This window comes from Bubalus kerabau, chromosome 22 (genome assembly GCF_029407905.1).
Source record: "Bubalus kerabau isolate K-KA32 ecotype Philippines breed swamp buffalo chromosome 22, PCC_UOA_SB_1v2, whole genome shotgun sequence".
NCBI lineage: Eukaryota > Metazoa > Chordata > Mammalia > Artiodactyla > Bovidae > Bubalus > Bubalus kerabau.
The window spans coordinates 30,348,268-30,367,350 of NC_073645.1; the positions used below are offsets into that span (position 1 = coordinate 30,348,268).

General features: G+C 39.5%; 1 protein-coding gene across 2 annotated transcripts in view; it reads right to left on the minus strand.

Annotated features, from left to right (window-relative positions):
• SORCS1 (sortilin related VPS10 domain containing receptor 1) overlaps positions 1 to 4,502 on the minus strand; it is a 579,121-nt gene extending 574,619 nt beyond the window's left edge. For both annotated transcript variants that reach the window (XM_055560720.1, XM_055560719.1), the window contains exon 1: positions 3,611 to 4,502. In XM_055560720.1, the coding sequence (XP_055416695.1) occupies positions 3,611 to 4,168 (558 nt within the window). In that variant the 5' untranslated portion in view covers positions 4,169 to 4,502. The remainder of the gene's footprint in view (positions 1 to 3,610) is intronic.
• Between the last annotated feature and the right edge of the window lie 14,581 nt (positions 4,503 to 19,083).

Genomic DNA, 19,083 nt, shown 5'->3' on the forward strand with positions numbered 1-19,083 from the left:
GGGGTTTTGAAGTCAGATCACCTGGGGGTCAGTGTCTGTTTTGCCCCTGAACTGTTATATCTTCTTGGCAAATCATTTAACTTTCTGAAGCCTCAGTTTCCTCATTAATGCAATGGAGATAATAACACCTACTCATAAAATTTTGTGAAAATTAAATGAAATGATGAATGTCAGGCATCTACCCCAAAACCTGACTCAAGTTGGGACTCAGTTTATTCACTAAGGATGGATAGTAAATGTCAAGTCTCAGAACCACAAAAGGCAAAAAAGTACATAAAAACCAACCAGATCATCATTCACTATGATAAATGCAGTATTAAAAATATCATAATAGCAAAATATGTCAAGTAAAAGCCTCTATTAACAAATCTTGTAACACTATTTTTAGCGAGAAAGGGACAAGAGAGTGAACTGAAATATTCAAATTGACTCCAGCATAAAAATATGAAAAAGAGATATTAACACTTGACACCTGCTCAGGGATATCGTAAGGATTAATGAGTATATAACTTTGAAATTCCTTGGATTTAAAGAATAAACACATCCCCACCATACATATGTACAGATAAATATATATTTTAACAAACTAAGAACTACTCTATAAATTTAGATCAGGGCACAGCATGCCTTGGATGAGTAGGGTAGGAACAATATGTTCTTGCTTACGACACCAAGCTCATGACAAATGATTCATACCCAGCACCTTTCATGCCAAAAGATCCCCCCAGGTGTTCTACCAACTTCATCAACACTTTTCATCAAGCTAGACTGCAGCTCAGAGGAATCACATCACACCCACAGATGAGGCAAAACAGTCATATCTTTACCCAACTGCACAAGTCCAACAGAGGAGGGGGCAGGAAGGAGAAGGGAAAGAGTTGCGAGAAGGATCCAGAATTCTTCACAAGTTTGACAGGCAGCCTATAATTACCATACATTTACACCTTTAATGCAGGTGTTATTGTCATCAGAAGCCCTACTTAGCAAAGACTTTTAGCTAAAGGTGAGACAGGTTCAGAGGATGTGTATTGCCTCTGGCCCTGCATGGGTTGCAGGTGGATCAATAAGGGATGGCAGTTAAAGAAGAAGAAAATGAGAGCCCCCCTCTCCCACTCACTGCTGTCCTTAGAGTTAGGTTAGTGGATTTCTTGCTCTGGGGGAACATGCAGAGCCATGAGATGAGAATTACAAAGATGTATATACTACAGTCACGACGCCCTCTTAAGTATATCCTGGCACATAATTCTCAGTAATGAATCTGACAGGTATCCTCCCCTCCTGTTTTAGACATGAGGGAATCCACACTCAGGCAATCAGCTTGTCAGGATCAAACCACAAAAAGGCTGAACTAGGACTTGGGTCTCCCCTCTGCTTTTCACATCACAAAGTTGCCCAGAAAAGTTTCTTTCCACCTTCCTTACTTTCAAAAATATTTTAAACTTTCTCTCTCCTATAAATCTGGGATGGCTTTGTGGCAGATCCTGATCAAACACTGTTTCTCTTCCTCTACTACCTATATGCATACACTGAGAAAAAAACTACAACAATTTGCATGTAAGTGGGCAGGGATGGAAGGTGTGACCTTGTAGAATGAAGACTTAGGATAGAGATCTCATTAGTGTACATGATTTCAATGCTCCAACTTTTAGCACTTTGATTATTTCCTACATCATCTCCAACTTCTTTACATGTCACCCATCCAAGCCCTGACCCATAAGCCTGGCTGGGTTTATAAGAACCATTTAAAAAGGGCCAGCAGGGCTTGGCAGCATTTCTTAAATGGAGTCTAAAATTTGCCAAAGATGTACTCTCCTTTTCTTGCTCTTTCCAAGATCTTTCAAGAGGTGAACTAAAGTAGAGGTCTAATGAGTGAGTGATATTTTACAGCTTGAATTACATTAAAAGCCAGAAATATTTTGAGTCCAAGGTCCTTTACTTCTTGATACAAGATCTAATATGTCTGATGTGTTTAAAATCTGGTCTTAAAGCTGAGGGCTTTGAGTTAATCACTTAAAACAGAGCAAAAGTTATTTAATCAGTTTAAGAAGATTCAAGTTCAAATTGGGGGATTGATTTTAGTGATTATGATATGAAAGATATGACAGTTAAGGTAAGGAATGAGGGCAAGGGTCTCCAGAACTTGAATGAAAAGAATTTCAGTTTCAATTATTTGATTAAACCAGTCCTGGGCACCATAGCTTTGGTCATAAAGGCTAAACTGTAGGGAAAGCCATGCTGATATTCTCAGAGATATGATACAAAATATTATTTATCACAATTTGATTTAATACAATTTATGTCTATGTACCCAAGGAATCCATAATGATAGGCTCTTATTTTAAAATGTTCACAACTCTCATTAATAAAGCTGACAATGAACACAATTTACTAAAGTGGCACTTCCCTGGGAAGGTTTCTGGCAATTACATCACAACTGAAAACATTTTGAAATGTACCAGGGTGCACAGCTTGTGCATAGTACAAATACGACAATCTCGGTAATCCAATAGAAGCTGAGACTTTGATTTTTCTTTTTCATTTTACCGTCCTTGGTTTCTATGTTCTTGTCTGCTTAACAGCAACATGGAGAAGTTTCCATACTTTTAAATCACCTACAGTTATTACCACCAAAGCTCTTTCTTAACTATTTCAGCTCCTTGAAGTTTCTAGGTGCAGTTTAAGTTGGAATAGCTCCCTCAGATTCCAGACATTCAGGTTTTTCAAAAAATCTAAGACCTTCCCGGACTTGGCCGCAGCTCATGGACTTGCAACCATGCTCCCCTCCCAAGTATCAGCCTCCTGGAAATCCAGCAATCCCTCTCCTTCTTTAATAAAGCAAGAGTGAAGTCTTTATTCGAGCTCTTCACTACAGGAGGTCAGGCAATGGAGGAGAACAGGGAGTTGTTGTCACAGAGATATATCTGATCTTCCTGGGACCGATCAAGTCGGAGAACAACCACTCATTCACAGGCTGGAAAGCCCCAGCTCTCCAAACACACTGGCTGATGCTGTTAGAAGATGCTGGAGAGTTCCCGTCCTGAAACTTGCATCCACTTGGTCCCCAGAAACAGAATGCATTAAGGGCAGCTCATTATCCACTGAATTTCTCCTCTGTGCTAGCAAGAAGGGGTTAGGAGCTCTACACAAAAATAAAATTAAAAGGCTACAAATAAAGACTTTAAAAAAAAATCTTACTTGCTCTCAACCTTAAGTCGAGCAAGTAAAAGGAAAGTCACTTGAGGGAACAGGAGGCTTCCTGAAATTTAACCCTTTCATTTCTGCATTCAGAATACTTTAACCCCCTCTTGTTTGCCTGGTCTTGGCTCCATCCTACACCAATGAGACCAAAGAAGCAGGAAAGAGGGATCTGCCTGCCCTGTAAGAAGCTTTGTTAGAGGTTTGGAGAGGGCTCCGGTGTTGCTGGGAAAGGGGTGGGGGTAATCACCTAGTCGGTGGCATTTAACTCCTTGGGGAGAAGGGCAGGGAAGACTAATTTGCAGCATCTTTCAAGTCCCCAAACCCCATTTCCCCAAATTCTCCATCAGATCACACAGATGACTTTAACCCTTTCCATCTTTCACCCCTTCGCCCTCAGTCCCATTTTACTCACGCTGCTGTTGTGGCCAGACCAGTGGACCATGGCTTGGTTGTGTGCTGAGTCGCCCGTCAGCGCGAACGTGGTGCTGGTCAGTTTCAGCTCCTCCAGCCGGAAGCGAGTGGCTTTGTCCGGGTCCCGCTCCAAAGTCCCAGGCTCGAGCTGCCCTCTGTCCCTTAGCACTCCCCGAGGGCTTCTACTCGTCCCCTCTCCTCGCTCAGCCTTCTCTTGATCCTCTCCACTCCGTCTCTTCCGGCCAGAGCGTGGAGCAACCGCCACCGACGCCCCAGTGCCCGGGGCCCGCTCCAGGGACAGCGCTCGGTCTCCGGGGGCCACTGCGAACAGGGGGCGTCCGAGTTGGGGCAGGGGCGTAGCAGGAGCTCTGCCTCGCGGTCCCTGGTGAGGAAGCCCCCCTGGGGTCGGAGCCCAGCGTGGAGCCGCGCTGGGATGCCGCGGGGGACAACAGGAGCCGCCGCCGCAGGAGCCCGGAGCGCAGAGGACCAAGAGCCCAGCGCCCGCGAGGAGCGCGCTCAGCCCGGCTGGGGAGACGCCGCCGGCGCCAACTTTTCCCATCGCGGGAGCGGAGAGGAGCGGAGAAGGGGTCCCGGACCAGAGGCGGCGGTGCAGGGCTCTCAGCTGGCCGGCTGCGAGGGGCAGGCGCTCAGGACCCCAACTCCATCCAAGTTGGGCCGCGGTGGGGGCGGGCCGTGGCGGCGCTAGGCAGGTGGCGGCCGCTTGCCCGGGCTGGGTTGGTGCCGAGCACGGGTTCGGACAGAGTGAGCCGCCGCCACGCGGGGGTGGAGCCGAACTGAAGTCGCGGGCGGAGCGGGCGCTGGCGCGCGACGCGGGAGGAAGGGTGGGCGCTGCCGGGGCTCTGAGCGCTGCGTCCCGCTCCCGAGCTGCGCTGCGCGCGGGTGGCTGCGGGGACTGGATGAGCCACCGACCCTCCCCTTGGGCTCGCCCGCGCCGCCGCCGCCCGCTCCTCGCCTCCGCGCGCTCTGCGCGCCGGCAGCCGCCTGGCTCTGCGCTGAGCCCGAGTGCCCCTCCCGTGGGGGTGGCCAGCGGAGTGGTCACTGTGTTGGGGATTTCCTATTCCTGTTTTATTGTTTCTATCAGTCTCTGTGGCTGTTTCTTTCTTTTTTAAATCCCCCCCTCTGGTCATTTTCAATTTGGAGAATAGGAATGAGTTGGCTTCTCCTCTTCTTAGTCTCAGCGAGTTGGCATCTTGACCTTACCTTGGGAACTGTGTGTGTCCCAGCATCAGCAGAGAATGATGTAATTAAAATATCGCGGGTATGTGTGTGTGTGTGTGTGTGTGTGTGTGTGTGTGTGTAGTCTGAGGGATTTTTTTAATCGTTTATCACTCTTAGATTCCTTCCTTGACCTCCTACAGCACTCACTGTATTTGAACCCAATCTTACTGTATTTTATGGACTATACCTTGGTTTCCTTAAAAGACTGCACACTCATTGAGGACAAGAAGACTATGTTGTGAGCAACTTGGAAGAAGTATCCCGTTCGTTGTTGCCTTTTATCCTTAGTACTTGACACTGTCCTACATGGTAGGAAATCTGTCAGTCATTAATTCAATAAATACTTATTGTAAGATAGATTTCCCAGGTGGCTCAGTGGTAAAGAATCTTCCTGCCAATGCACCAGACACAGGTTATATTCTTAGGTGGGGAAGATCCCCTGGAGAAGAGAGTGGCAACCGACTCCAGGGTTCCTGCCTGGAAAATCCCGTAGACAGAGGAGCCTGGCAGGCTACAGTCCATGTGGTCACGAAGAGTCACACATGACTGAGCACATTTACTGTAAGTCTATTATATACAGTTCTGTGTGCAAATGCATACAGGAAAGGAAGCATGGTGCTCCGTTTTTCCTGTGGCATGAGTGCCTAACCCCGAGCTATTAACACAGGCCTTTAGATTCCTAATAGCAAACTTCATGTGGATGCTGGATGCTCTGCCATTAGTTTGCTGTGGAATCTCAAACAAGCAGTAGTCTCTCAGCTTCCCAGGTTTAAAACAAAGTTGTTGCATTAGATGACCTTTAAAAATCCTTTCACTCCTAAAATTCCATAATTGTATGATTATATGGTCTGCCCGGCCTAGCTCCCCTGCTACTATTCAAAAGTTCATATGAAGATTTATAGTAGGTGAATGGGCTTTGAAAATTACAAAGAATTTCTCAAAAATCCAGGCCACTTTCAAACAGAAAGTTGCTTCTAAGGGTTGAAATACCTTCTCATGTCTTTGTAGTCTTCATGAGCCCAATAATACTTTCTTATCACATGGTAGCTATTAAATTATTCCATGAATATTTACTGATTGAATAAATTAATCCCACAACAAAACAGTACAATTTTCAATTTCTCATTATATGTTTGTTCATTTTCATATTTGCAAAGGTAACCTCACTTTAAAATCTGAATCCTGGGTTTGTGATGGGGAAACCAAATTTGAAAGTAACAGAATGATCATTATTCTTCAATTAATAATACACTTTAATTCTGTCCAAGCAGAATTTCTCTTCTTCTAAGCCAGAGGTGTGCTACAAAACTGTTCAAGTGATTGTTCTCATGATCAATCCAAGAAATGTGCCAATGCAAAATGTACAGTTTCCTCAGCCATTAAAATCGCATACTTAAAAGAACAAAAGAGTGTTCTGTTTGCCACAGGAGACACAGGCTGTTCTTCCAAAAGGACCACCGCTACCCAAACCTCAGTTCAGTTCAGTTCAGTCACTCAGTCGTGTCCAACTCTTTGCGACCCCATGAATTGCAGTACGCCAGGCCTCCCTGTCCATCACCAACTCCCAGAGTTCACTCAGACTCACGTCCATCGAGTCAGTGATGCCATCCAGAATCCTCCTAAAAAAGGACTCCTGGTGGATTGAGTCTTCTAGATGGAGGAGAAGTGAGCCACAGGTTCTCCTACCTCTTAAATTGCAAGTGTTGTTTTTCAAAACCCAGAGCAGTTGTTTTCCTCTCCTCAGAAAGGTTTTCAAAGTTTTGCAGGATCCTTGGCTTAATACCTTCTTTCTATGCCCTGCTAATCTCCTTTCCAATCTGTGAGAATTCCTCCAAGAGAGAAAAACCAGATTAAAGCCTCAGAACCCAAATGAACTCCCATCCAAATATAGGACTGGAAAAAGCAAAATAAATTAGTGAATTCACATTTTCTGGTTTTAGTCTATTATTACCCTACCAAAATTTAGATTGTTTCGGTTTCAAAAGGAAGTTCTTCCTGTCAAGTAGAGCTGACATTTTGTCCTCAAGGAGTTTACAGTGCTCATCTTTTCAGACACCTACTACAGTAATCCCTTTAATGTGAGAGCATTTTAATTCATTTGCTGAGAATTTATAGAGACAGGCACTTTTTTAATGCCTGATTTTAATCATCCATTTGTTAAAAACTTTACACAGATGTAGAAGAAACTGACTTTAACTATTCTTTTTTATAAATTCATTCTCTTATGGCTCTGATCATCGGGGACTTTTGTCAACAAGCAGAAAAGGAAAGTACCAGTAACTCCCTAAACTATCGCGCCTTTCTAGAGGACTCAAGAAATAGGCTACTCATGGAGGAAAGTGGGCTAGTCTACTTCAAAGTGTTTGCAACCCAGCAACCCAACAGGTTTTATTAATATGATCCACTAAGAATGGGTCACTTATTAGGAAAATAGTTGATATCAAAGGCCAGTAGAGAGTGTAGAGCTATAATTCCAACTAGGAGTCTTTTTCATTATGCATATGAAAAATATGCCATCACCTACTGTAGGTTACCATCATTGGTGACTACCCTGGGCTAGTCCAATAGTCTCCATGTTAGTCTCCCTACTCGAAGATTTCTTTGCTCCATCTTTTCTCTACAACAGTTATCTCCAAAGTGGGGTAGAAGTACTAAAACGGCACCACAAGGTGATTCATTTGTGTGCAGGAAGCAGACTAGTTAAATTTAATTACTGATTAACATAAATATTTATGTTATTTATATATTCCTATCTCTATCTAGCTATTGAAAGAGAGAATATGAACATAAACATTTTGGAGTCACATGCTGATTGGTGTGCATGATCAAAAAATTTAGATGCCTTGCCCTACAAAGCAGCAAAGGAGGTCTTTCAAAGCATTAAAAAAATGTATCATTCATTGCCAGTATGTAAAACCTTTCAGTGACCTACTTTTTCAAACAGACTACCTACACTCCTAGTCATGGTCCACCTGGCTAGCAGGAGCTGGGTTCTGCCCATTCGTCAGTCATATTAGACAGCACTCTTCCTCCATATGATTAAGCCATTCTGGAAATCCCTTCCTCCCATGTGCCGAAGTGTTTAGTGTTTTTTTAACTCATGACCTTTACAAATGCTGTTCCACCTACCTGAGAGTAATGTCCACCATTACCCTCATTCACATGGCTGACTCCTTTGAAAACTTCACTTTACCTGTACTTCCTTAGACTTTCCCTGACGCCCTAAACTAAGAAGAAATCCCTTCCACATTTTCTGCATCAATACATTCTTAGTTCCTTCTTAGCATGTTGCAGGCTTCAGTTATTTTACTTGAGTGTTTCTTTGTTAATACTTCCACCAAAAGCTACAGATGGATACGGGCCATGTCTCCCCTATTCCTCTTTCTTTTCCCAAAGCCTCCTTTGGTGCCTGGCTCATGGAAGTGTGCAGTAAATAACTGGCTAGCAAAACAGCAACTAATATAACAGCCTTAGTTTCACAACGACTAAGAGTTAACATTCTGTAGATCAGGTGCATCCATGTACTGGAGACCATGTTAAGGATTTTACATGTACCTTTCTATTTGGTTTTCTACAAAATTTGTCTCAGCTGAGTGAGTAATATTATTGTTTCCACTTTAAGGGTTATGTTAAATAACTATATGCAGTCACATGACAATTTCATGCAAGGCAAGGCTTCAACCCAGGAATCTTATTCTTAATGTGTTCCTGACTCTAATTTTCATGAAGAGATCTCTAGTCTTTCCCATTCTATTATTTTCCTCTATTTCTTTGCATTGATCACTGAGAAAGGCTTTCTTATCTCTCCTTACTATTCTTTGGAACTCTGCATTCAGATGGGTATATCTTTCCTTTTCTCGGTATATCTCTCTAAATAAACTTACTTAGTCAGAGTCAACAGTCCACATTCCATGTTTTCTTTATTTCACATTTAGTATGACTATTTAAATGGGAATATATATATGGATATATGAGTTCACACAATGACAGTGATATTATTTCATGCATTTTGTTCTTACTCCAAATCCAAATAATAACAGGTAACATTTATTGGGGCTTCCCTGGTGGCAATTTACTATTTGTCAGGCACTCTAATTAGCACTTTGAATAATTTTTTAGTAATGTTGAACAATTAGTTTTGAAAACAAGTGAGTGAGTTTATTTAGGCTGAAAGGAAAATGTGTATTCTCCAATTTATATCATCTTTTATTTGGTTAAGGGGTAGGGGTAATGTTATGTATCACATGGTCACAGCCACATACACCTGATATGAATACAGTGGTATATTCACTATAACAGAACCTACTTCACTGACTTCAGTAACTGTTACATTGGTTTCTCTTTTTCCCTTTTCCTAGGTCTCTGTGTCTGATGGATACCTTGGCTTTGGGCCGCACTAAATCACATTATATGTCTCATCATTAGAACAATGTGTTTTAATAGCTCTCAAAATACTTGGCTCCCCTTGGATACCATTGAGACAAGGTGTCTTACATTTCAGATCAATTTCATGTAAGAACCACAGAAAGAAAACTGGGGAGGATAATATGCAGACTCTCCTAGTTGCTTGCCAAGGGGATGGTGGGCTTTTTTTTATATCTGCCCTTTAAAATATATTCAGGTAACAACAAGTACTAGCATAGCTCTGAATTCAGTAATTGTATTTCTTCTCATATACCCAATCTAGTGGCTGTAACAGAAGAGCTTAAGCCCTCTTATCTGTAAAAATAGGTCTAAGATTATCTACTTGACTCATAAGGGTGCTGTGAAATTTAATTCAAATTCTTACACCTCTTGGAGATAACAATACCACCTTGTATTTATATAACACTTATCAGACTTCTAAACAGTTTTTTTTTTTTTTCTCCTAGTTTAATAAATCTTGCAGCAGCTCCAAAAGATAGGTAGGGGGCAGTTTTTGCCTGCATCTTACAGAATATAAAGAAATCTATCCAAGGTCATAGAGTTAGAGAAAAAAAAAATTAGAACTAAATTTTGTTATCCTTTTTCCCTTGATTTAGTCTAAAACCTCCCCCAATTTGTATATATATATGAATTAAAATTATACATTATTTTGTTTAGCAATTATGCACATTTCTTACACAATCATTTCAGGTTTCAAAAAACAGCTTGTATAGTTAAAGAAGAAGAGAAATGCATGAAATAATATCACTGTCATTATGGGAACTCACGTATGCATAGACATTTTTTCCCATTTAAATAGTCATACTAAATGTGAAATAAAGAAAATGTGGAAAGTGGACTATGGACTATGACAAAGTAAGTTTATTTAGAGTGATATACTGAGAAAAGGAAAGATATCCATTTGAATGCAGAGTTCCAAAGAATAGCAAGGAGAGATAAGAAAGCCTTCCTCAGTGATCAATGGAAAGAAGTAGAGGAAAATAATAGAATGGGAAAGACTAGAGATCTCTCCAAGAAAATTAGAGATACCAAAGAAACATTTCATGCAAAATGGGCACAATAAAGAAATGGCATGCACCTAACAGAAGCAGAAGATACTAAGAAGAGGCGGCAATAAAACACAGAAGAACTGTACAAAAAAGATCTTCATGACCCAGATAATCATGATTGTGTGATCACTCACCTAGAGTCAGACATCCTGGAATGTGAAGTTAAGTAGGCCTTAGGAAGCATCACTCTGAACAAAGCTAGTGGAGGGGATGGAATTCCAGTTGAGCTATTTCATATCCTAAAAGATGATGCTGTGAAAGTGCTGCACTCAATATGCCAGCAAATTTGGAAAACTCAGCCAGGGCCACAGGAGTGGAAAAGGTCAGTTTTCATTCCAATCCCAAAGAAAGGCAATGCCAAAGAACGTTCAACTACTGCACAATTGCACTCATCTCACGTGTTAGCAAAGTAACGTTTGAAATTCTCCAAGCCAGGCTTCAATAGTACATGAACCAAGAATTTCAAGATGCTCAAGCTGGATTTAGAAAAGGCAGAGGAACCAGAGTTCAAATTGCCAACATCCGTTGGATCATCGAAAAAGCAAGAGAGTTCCAGAAAATATCTACTTCTTCTTTATTGACTATGGCAAAGCCTTTGACTGTGTGGATCACAACAAACTGTGGAAAATTCTGAAAGAGATGGGAATACCAGACCACTTGACCTGCCTCCTGAGACATCTGTATGCAGGTCAAGAAGCAACATAACTGGACATGGAACAACAGACTGGTTCCAAATTGGGAAAGGAGTATGTCAAGGCTGTATATTGTCACCCTGCTTATTTAAGTTGTATGCAGAGTACATCATATGAAATGCTGGCCTGGATGAAGCACAAGCTGGAATCAAGATTGCTGGGAGAAATATCAGTAACCTAAAATAAAGAGATGACACCACCCTTATGGCAGAAAGTGAAGAAGAACTAAAGAGCCTCTTGATGAAAGTGAAAGAGGAGAGTGAAAAAGTTGACTTAAAACTGGAAATTCAGAAAACTAAGATCATGGCATCCAGTCCCATAACTTTATGGCAAATATGGGGAAACAATAGCAACAGTGAGAGACTTTATTTTGGGGGGCTCCAAAATCACTGCAGATGGTGACTGCAGCCATGAAATTAAAAGATGCTTGCTTCTTGGAAGAAAAGTTATGACCAACTTAGAGAACATGGACATTTCTTTGCCAACAAAGGTCCATCTAGTCCAAGCTATGGTTTTTCCACTAATCATTATGGATATGAGAGTTGGACTATAAAGAAAGCTGAGTGCCAAGGAATTGACGCTTTTGAACTGTGGTGTTGGAGAAGACTCTTGAGAGTCCCTTGGGCTGCAAGGAGATCCAACCAGTCCATCCTAAAGGAAATAAGTCATGAATATTCATTGGAAGGACTGATGCTGGAGCTGAAACTCCAATATTTTGGCCACCTGATACAAAGAATTGATTCATTGGAAAAGACGCTGATGCTGGGAAAGGTTGATGATGGGAGGATAAGCGGACAACAGAGGATGAAATGGCTGAATGGCATTGCTGACTTGATGGACATGAGCTTGAGTAAGCTCTCAGAGTTGATGATGGACAGGGAAGCCTGGCGTGCTGCATGCCATGGGGTGGCAAAGAGTCGGACATGACTGAGCTACTGAACTGAACTGAACCCTGAGCAAGGACTTCCCTGTAGCTCACATGGTAAAGAATCTAACTGCAGTGCAGGAGACCTGAGTTCAGTCCCTGGGTTGGGCAGATCCTCTGGAGAAGGGAATGGCAATCCACTCCAGTATTCTTGCCTGGAGAATCCCATGGACAGAGAAACCTGGCAGACTACAGTCAGTGAGGTTGCAAAGAGTCAGACAGGACTGAGCGTTATGTGCCAAATACCATTATTACAAATTCTTAGAATGTCTTTTTAAAAAATCCATTATAGTCTTAAAATGATCTGGAAATTGTAACTTCCACAATTCTGTCTCTCTTCTGCCCTCTCACCTGTTTCTCCAACATTAAAAGGCTTTGACAGAGTAAATCACAGAACCAGCTTTGTAATACTTTTTCTATTCCAGCCTCCTTGAAGGTACAAATAGGAAGAAATGAACTCAGGGGGAGCTACACTTCACTTCTGTTTCTTTGGGAGTGCTAACTAGAGAAGAGAAGACAAGAAAAATGGAAAGCTTCCCTTCAAATTCTTTCAGGGCCACTGAGATGATAACCCAAAACTTCCCATATTACAAGAAGAAGTCTCATTATTTTTGTCTTTTTTCCAAGGAACTGATCCAAAGATGAATGGAGTTAACACTGAAGCCAAAATCAGTAGATTTCTAGGGCAAAATATTCCAGCAGAATACAACTCTATAAAATGTACAGGAGCCATTGAAAATAAGATCTTTGGGAAACTTCTCTCAGAGCACAAGCAGAGCATGCAAAGAGGAGGAAACAAAGCAAAGAATAAGTAGCACAGTTGGGCATGCTCTGACTACTGTGTGCTGCTTCCCATTTCTCTGTTCCATCTGGATAAAGCACAGACATGCTCCAGCCCTCACGAGTCCAGGTATCCTGACAGTGTGTTAGTCTCTGGTAGCAGTGCGGAAGTACACTGACAAGGCAGGCAGAGAAGTGGCCAAAGCTGGAAGTTACTGTGTCTATCTGTCTCTGGTGCTTGGAGACAGTACAGAGTGTGGATTACAATCCTATACTTTGAAGTCAAGTTTCCAGTTTTAAATCCCATGGAGGCCACTCTGTAGCTGTATATCATCTGAGTTTCTGAAGCTCTGTTGCCTAATCTGCAAAATGGAACTATATCACTTCCCTTGTGTAAAGCTGTTCTATGCTCAATACCTGTTAGTTGTTGTTAAAAGTATTTCACATTGTGAATACCAGTTTCCATTTGGGACCATTCCCTAGGTGGCAGACAAGAAGTTAAAATCCACTCAATTAAATAAAAATGAATTTATTTCCTGCTGTATATAAAACAAAAATTAAAGACCACTGTACTCTATAATACATGACAAGAGAAGCAGATAGCAGAGTGAAACTCAGAAGTTTTGCTTTGGAGGCAAATTGGTTCATGCCAAACCAATCATCATGTGAATCGTGGTACAAGGAATCTGCACCTGAGCTTTACAAGCTTCTAGGAGGTCAGCAGTAATCTGGGGGGCAGACTGAACTTTTGACCATGGACTTGAGTTAGTCTTTGCAACATGAAAATTTAACTTTAGAAAAGGTCAAAGGAATCCCTTATTTAATATATCATGGGGTAAATACATGCCACTTATCATAGAGCTATTACAAAGTCTGAAGACATGAACAAGCTTAGATAAAAGCCCAGATGCCCAGATGCAGAATCAGGAGTGTTTGCCATAAAAAACAAAAATACAAAAAACAACTATTAGGAAATGCTCAACTACCTTTAACTACTCAGTATCACCAGGTATGATTGTTTGAGTCATGTTGTGGGCTGAGGTGTATCCATTTTCTAGTCAGCTATGGTTTCTAACACAGCTGACTAGGTCCTGGAGGTCTAATGAGTCCCTACCTATTAATAAGAAGGTTCATTGTTAAGCTGTTTTATGTCTGCTAGCCAAATGCTGGATTTCTGCAGAGGCTCTATATCAAAATTGTTTATTCCATTCCCCATCTTCTAGACCAATTTCCTGATATTTCTAAATTTTGGTTCTCTGAATTGATAACCTCATGGTGCTTACAAACCATCCTTTGTAGCCTAGTTTGATTGCTGTCTGCATATCCTATGTCATCACACCCTAGATCTTGTCATTTCATTAGGGAATGTTTGAAATTTATCCATAGCTTTTTAAGGGTTCTTATTATGGAAATTATCTTATATATTTCAGTACTATTGTTTTAGTGCTAAGCATGTAACCACTATTTCTTTTCTATGTGCTCTTGGCACCTGGTATCTGTTCTGACACTATTTTTATTATTTTGATCATCTGTCTTACTCATTTATCTCCTCCATTAGACTGCAATCTCCTCTAGGTTATGGGTTCTTTATGTCTGATATATTTATCTCTTTGCCTTAGTATCTAAACCAATGCCGAAACAGAAGACATTCGGTAAATGTTTGTTGAATGAATAAATGACAAAGCTCGTTCTCATTTCTTTGGTAGAATTTCTTAATATCATCAGTTAATAATAACTGGAATGAATCACAGACGTCCACTATCGGTATCACATAATGCTATATTGACACCAAAGACAAAAGTTGAATTAGTGAATAAAGTAAATTAAAACAACATGGACTGAAAAAAATCATATTTTTCCAGCATATTGCTCTTAGCTGCAGTTTGTAAAGAACTCTACTCAATAACAATGACAATGCTTTTAGCATTTAAAAAATTTTAAATTGCTTTGAAATTTAACCTGTATCCATAAGAATATCAAAGTATTAACTAAATTTTTCAGTCATTTTATTTTTATACACACATGCACACACACACACACACTCCCTGGCAGTCAGTAACACCAAAGCATATACACTCGATGAAGAAGGCCTATTCTGACTTCTATAACTATAGATTAATTGTGCTTTTTTTGAGTGTATTTAACAAAATCGATCAGTATATATCTTGTGTTTGGCTGTTATCATTCAATATTATATTTGTGAGATTTTTTTTACCCATGTAATGTGTTCTAGAAATTGGTCCATTTTATTCTTGTGCAGTATTCCATAGCATGCACATGTAACTCTTTATTTATTCCTTACACTGTTGATAGACATTTAAGTAGTGTCTACTTTTGGTTATTAGGAACACAGTGCCATAAGCATCCTTGTGCATGTCATTTGATAGACATAAACTAAATATGCTCTAGGATATATTTTGGGGCTGGGAATCAATGAGTTTTAAGGTGTATGCTTACTTTTACTGTATGGTGCCAGTTTTTCAAAGTGTTTGTTCCAAATAGGAATGTATGAAAATTTCAGTTATTTCACATCTTCACCAACACTTTTTTTTTTTGTTGGCCATTTGGGTGAGTGTAGCGGTATCACATAGTCATTTAATTTTCATTTTCCTGAAGAATAATGATGCTGAGTACTTTTTAAAGTATTTACTGGCCTTTGAATATTCTGTTTTCTGAAGCACTTTTTCCAGGCTTTTGGTCAGTTTTAAAAATATTGGATGATCAGTCTTTTTCATATTGATTTGTAGGCATTTTTTCTGGTGGCTCAGATGGTAAAGAATCTGGTTGCAATGTGGGAGACCTGGGTTCGATCCCTGGTTTGGGAAGATCCCCTGGAGAAGAGAATGGTTACCCACTCCAATATTCTTGCCTGGAGAAGTTCATGGACAGAGGAGTGCAGTGATCTACAGTCCATTGGGTTGCAAAGAGACATGATTGAAGAGACTTAACACACAATCTAAACACAAATTCTTTTCCACACATATTTTAATAGATAAGAGCAGTAATTTCACATATAAAGTTCCAAATTTTGGATTTTTAATATGTCAATTTTTGATGAATAGAAGTGCTTAATATTTATGTAATTCAATTTATCAATTCAAAACTTTTTTGTATGGCTAATGCTTATTATTTTCTGCATAAGAAATATTTTCTTACCCCACGTTCATGAATGTATTCTATTTTCTCTATAAGTTATATTGTTTACTTATCATATTTATTTCTATAATCCATATGTGATTAATTTTGTATGTATGGTATAAAGTAAAGCTGAAAGTTCATGTTGTTTTATATGGATACCAATTAACCCATGACTGTTAGTTAAAAAGACCATTCTTTCCCCACTTTTCTGTTTTGACATACTTATTGTATATCCAGGTGACTATATGTGTCCATTTGTGTTTCTGAACTTTCTCTTCTGCTTAACTGATCAGTTTGTAAAACTGTGCTAATAAAAAATATTTCTTAATTAAAACTTCCGTGATAGCTCAGTTGGTAAAGAATCTACCTGCAATGCAGGAAACACCAGTTCGATTCCTGGGTCAGGAGGATCCCCTGGAGAAGGGATAGGCTACCCACTATATGTGTGTATTTGTGTTTCTGAATTTTCTCATCTCATAATTGATCCACTTATAAAACTCTGTGCTAATAAAATAAATTTCTTAATTACTATAACTTTTTATGATAAATCTTGATATTGGGTGTGAACCCCTCTACTTAGTCCTTCCAGATTGTTTTAGAATTACCTTGTCACTTAAAAAAAATGCTAGACATTTTAGTGGGACTGCAATGTGTCTATAGATCAATTAAGAAGAAATTAACATCTTAAAAATACTGTCTTCCAGTTCATAAATATATTCTTTCTTTTTATTTATCTAGATAGTCTTCCAGTCCTCTCAGCAATATTTATTAGTTTTTAGTGTAGAAATCCTGTACATCTTTTAATAAATTTATTCCCAATATTGGAGGTATTTTGTGGCATTGTGAATATTATGCCTTAATTTTCAAACTAATTATTTCTATTATATTGAAACAGAATTAATTCTTACATTAATTTTGTGTCTAATGACCTTGTTAATTTTACTTATTGAGTCTAATAATTTTTATATTATTTTCAAATTTCTATGTGCCTAATGATATCATATGCAAAGCAAAATTTACTTCTTTCCCTCAAATATTTCTATCATGTGCTTATTAATTTATGTATACAATCATGGATAGAAATGGTGGCAGTGGGCTCAGAAATCACTAGGTAGAATGTTGTTTACTGGGGATTGTTCTCTAAGTGACATGATCATGTTAAATAAACTTATTTTATTCTCAGTTTGCTGACTTTTTAAAAACTATGACTGGGCTTTAAATTTTCTAACATGCTTTTCATGCATCTTTTGAAATGGTTATATATTTTCCTCCTTTGTTTTGATGCTGTAAATTGATTATAGAATGTTTAACTAATCTGGTATTCCTAGAACATTCTCCACTTTAACATAATTTATCATTTTATTGTATTAGTGATTCTGATCTGTTTATATTTTGTTTAGGATTTTAAAAAATTATATTCATGAGATATCTTGTTCCTTAATTTTTCTTTTGTGTAGTGTCCATACCAGATTTTGGAATTAAGATTATGTTGGCTTCATAAAATAAATTGATATGTATTCCCACTTTCTCTACATTCTAGAGGAATGAATGAAATTAGTTTCATTTTTTCCTTATTTGTTTAGGGGAAATAACCATTGTAGTAATCTGGGCCTGGAGTTTACTTTATCGGAAAATTTTATTTACATATACAATTTCTAATACATATCATATATAAAATTTATTTTTGCATTAATTTTGATACATTGTGATTTTCAAATAATTTATACACTGAATCTGAATTTTAAGGCTATCAACATAAATTTGTTTCTATTATCCAATCATACTACTCATTGTTTTATCTACTAGATTTATATTAATATACTCTTGATTCTATAATTGGCAATTTTTGTTTTCTTTCATTTGTATTGATCCATCTTACCAGAAGCTTATCAATTTTGTGAATTTTTAAAAACAACATTTTACTATACCAATTTTGTCTATTTTACTTTATTTCTACTTTAATCTAATAATTTCCTTCCTTTCTTACCTCAGGCTTAATTTCTTATTATATTTCTTTTCTTTTGGTGTAGTTCAGTTCAGTTCAGTTCAGTTGCTCAGTTGTGTCCGACTCTTTGAGACCCCATGAACCGCAGTACGCCAGGCCTCCCTGTCCATCACCAACTCCCGGAGTCCACCCAAACCCACATCCATTGAGTCAGTGATGCCATCCAACCATCTCATGCTCTCTCATCCCCTTCTCCTCCAGCCTTCAATCTTTCCCTGCATCAGGGTCTTTTCATGAGTCAGCTCTTCTCATCAGGTGGCCAGAGTACTGGAGTTTCAGCTTCAGCATCAGTCCTTTCAGTAAATATTCAGGGCTGATGGACTGGTTGGATCTCCTTGCAGTCCAAGGGACTCTCAAGAGTCTTCTCCAACACCACAGTTCAAAAGCATCAATTCCTAGGTGCTCAGCCTTCTTCACAGTCCAACTCTCACATCCATACACGACCACTGGAAAAGCCATAGCCTTGACTAGACAGACCTTTGTTGGCAAAGTAATGTCTCTGCTTTTGAATATGCTATCTAGGTTGGATATGCTATCTAGGTTGAATATGCTATCTAAGTTTATTAACTTGACATAATCAATTCTTCACATCATGTGGCCAAGTTTATTAACTATATTTTTCAAATATCCCATGATATTTGATTTTATTTTTGTATTGTACTTAGTTTTACTTACTAAAAGAAGCAGTCCTGGGATCTCAAAAAAAAAAAAAAAAAAAAAAAAACAACAAAAACCTGTGGAAAGGATCACTCAACTTTAATGGGTCTTGAACTTTTGTTTCCCCAGAACTATATGGTGGCTGAAATCACTCTTTAGTTCAGTTCAGTTCAGTTCAGTCACTCAGTCATGTTCGTCTCTTTGTGACCCCATGGACTGCAGCACGCCAGGCTTTCCTGTCCATCACCAACTCCTAGAGCTGGCTCAAATTCATGTCCATCTCATCAGTGATGCCATCCAACCATCTCATCCTCTGTTGTCCCCTTCTCCTCTCACCTTCAATCTGTCCCAGCATCAGGGTCTTTTTCAATGAATCAATTCTTCACATCAGGTGGCCAAAATATCAGAGCTTCAGCTCCACCATCATTCCTTCCAATGAATATTCAGGACTGATTTTCTTTAGGATGGACTGGTTGGATCTCCTTGCAATCCAAGGGACTCTCAAGAGTCTTCTCCAACACCACAGTTCAAAAGCATCAATTCTTCTGCACTCAGCTTCCTTTA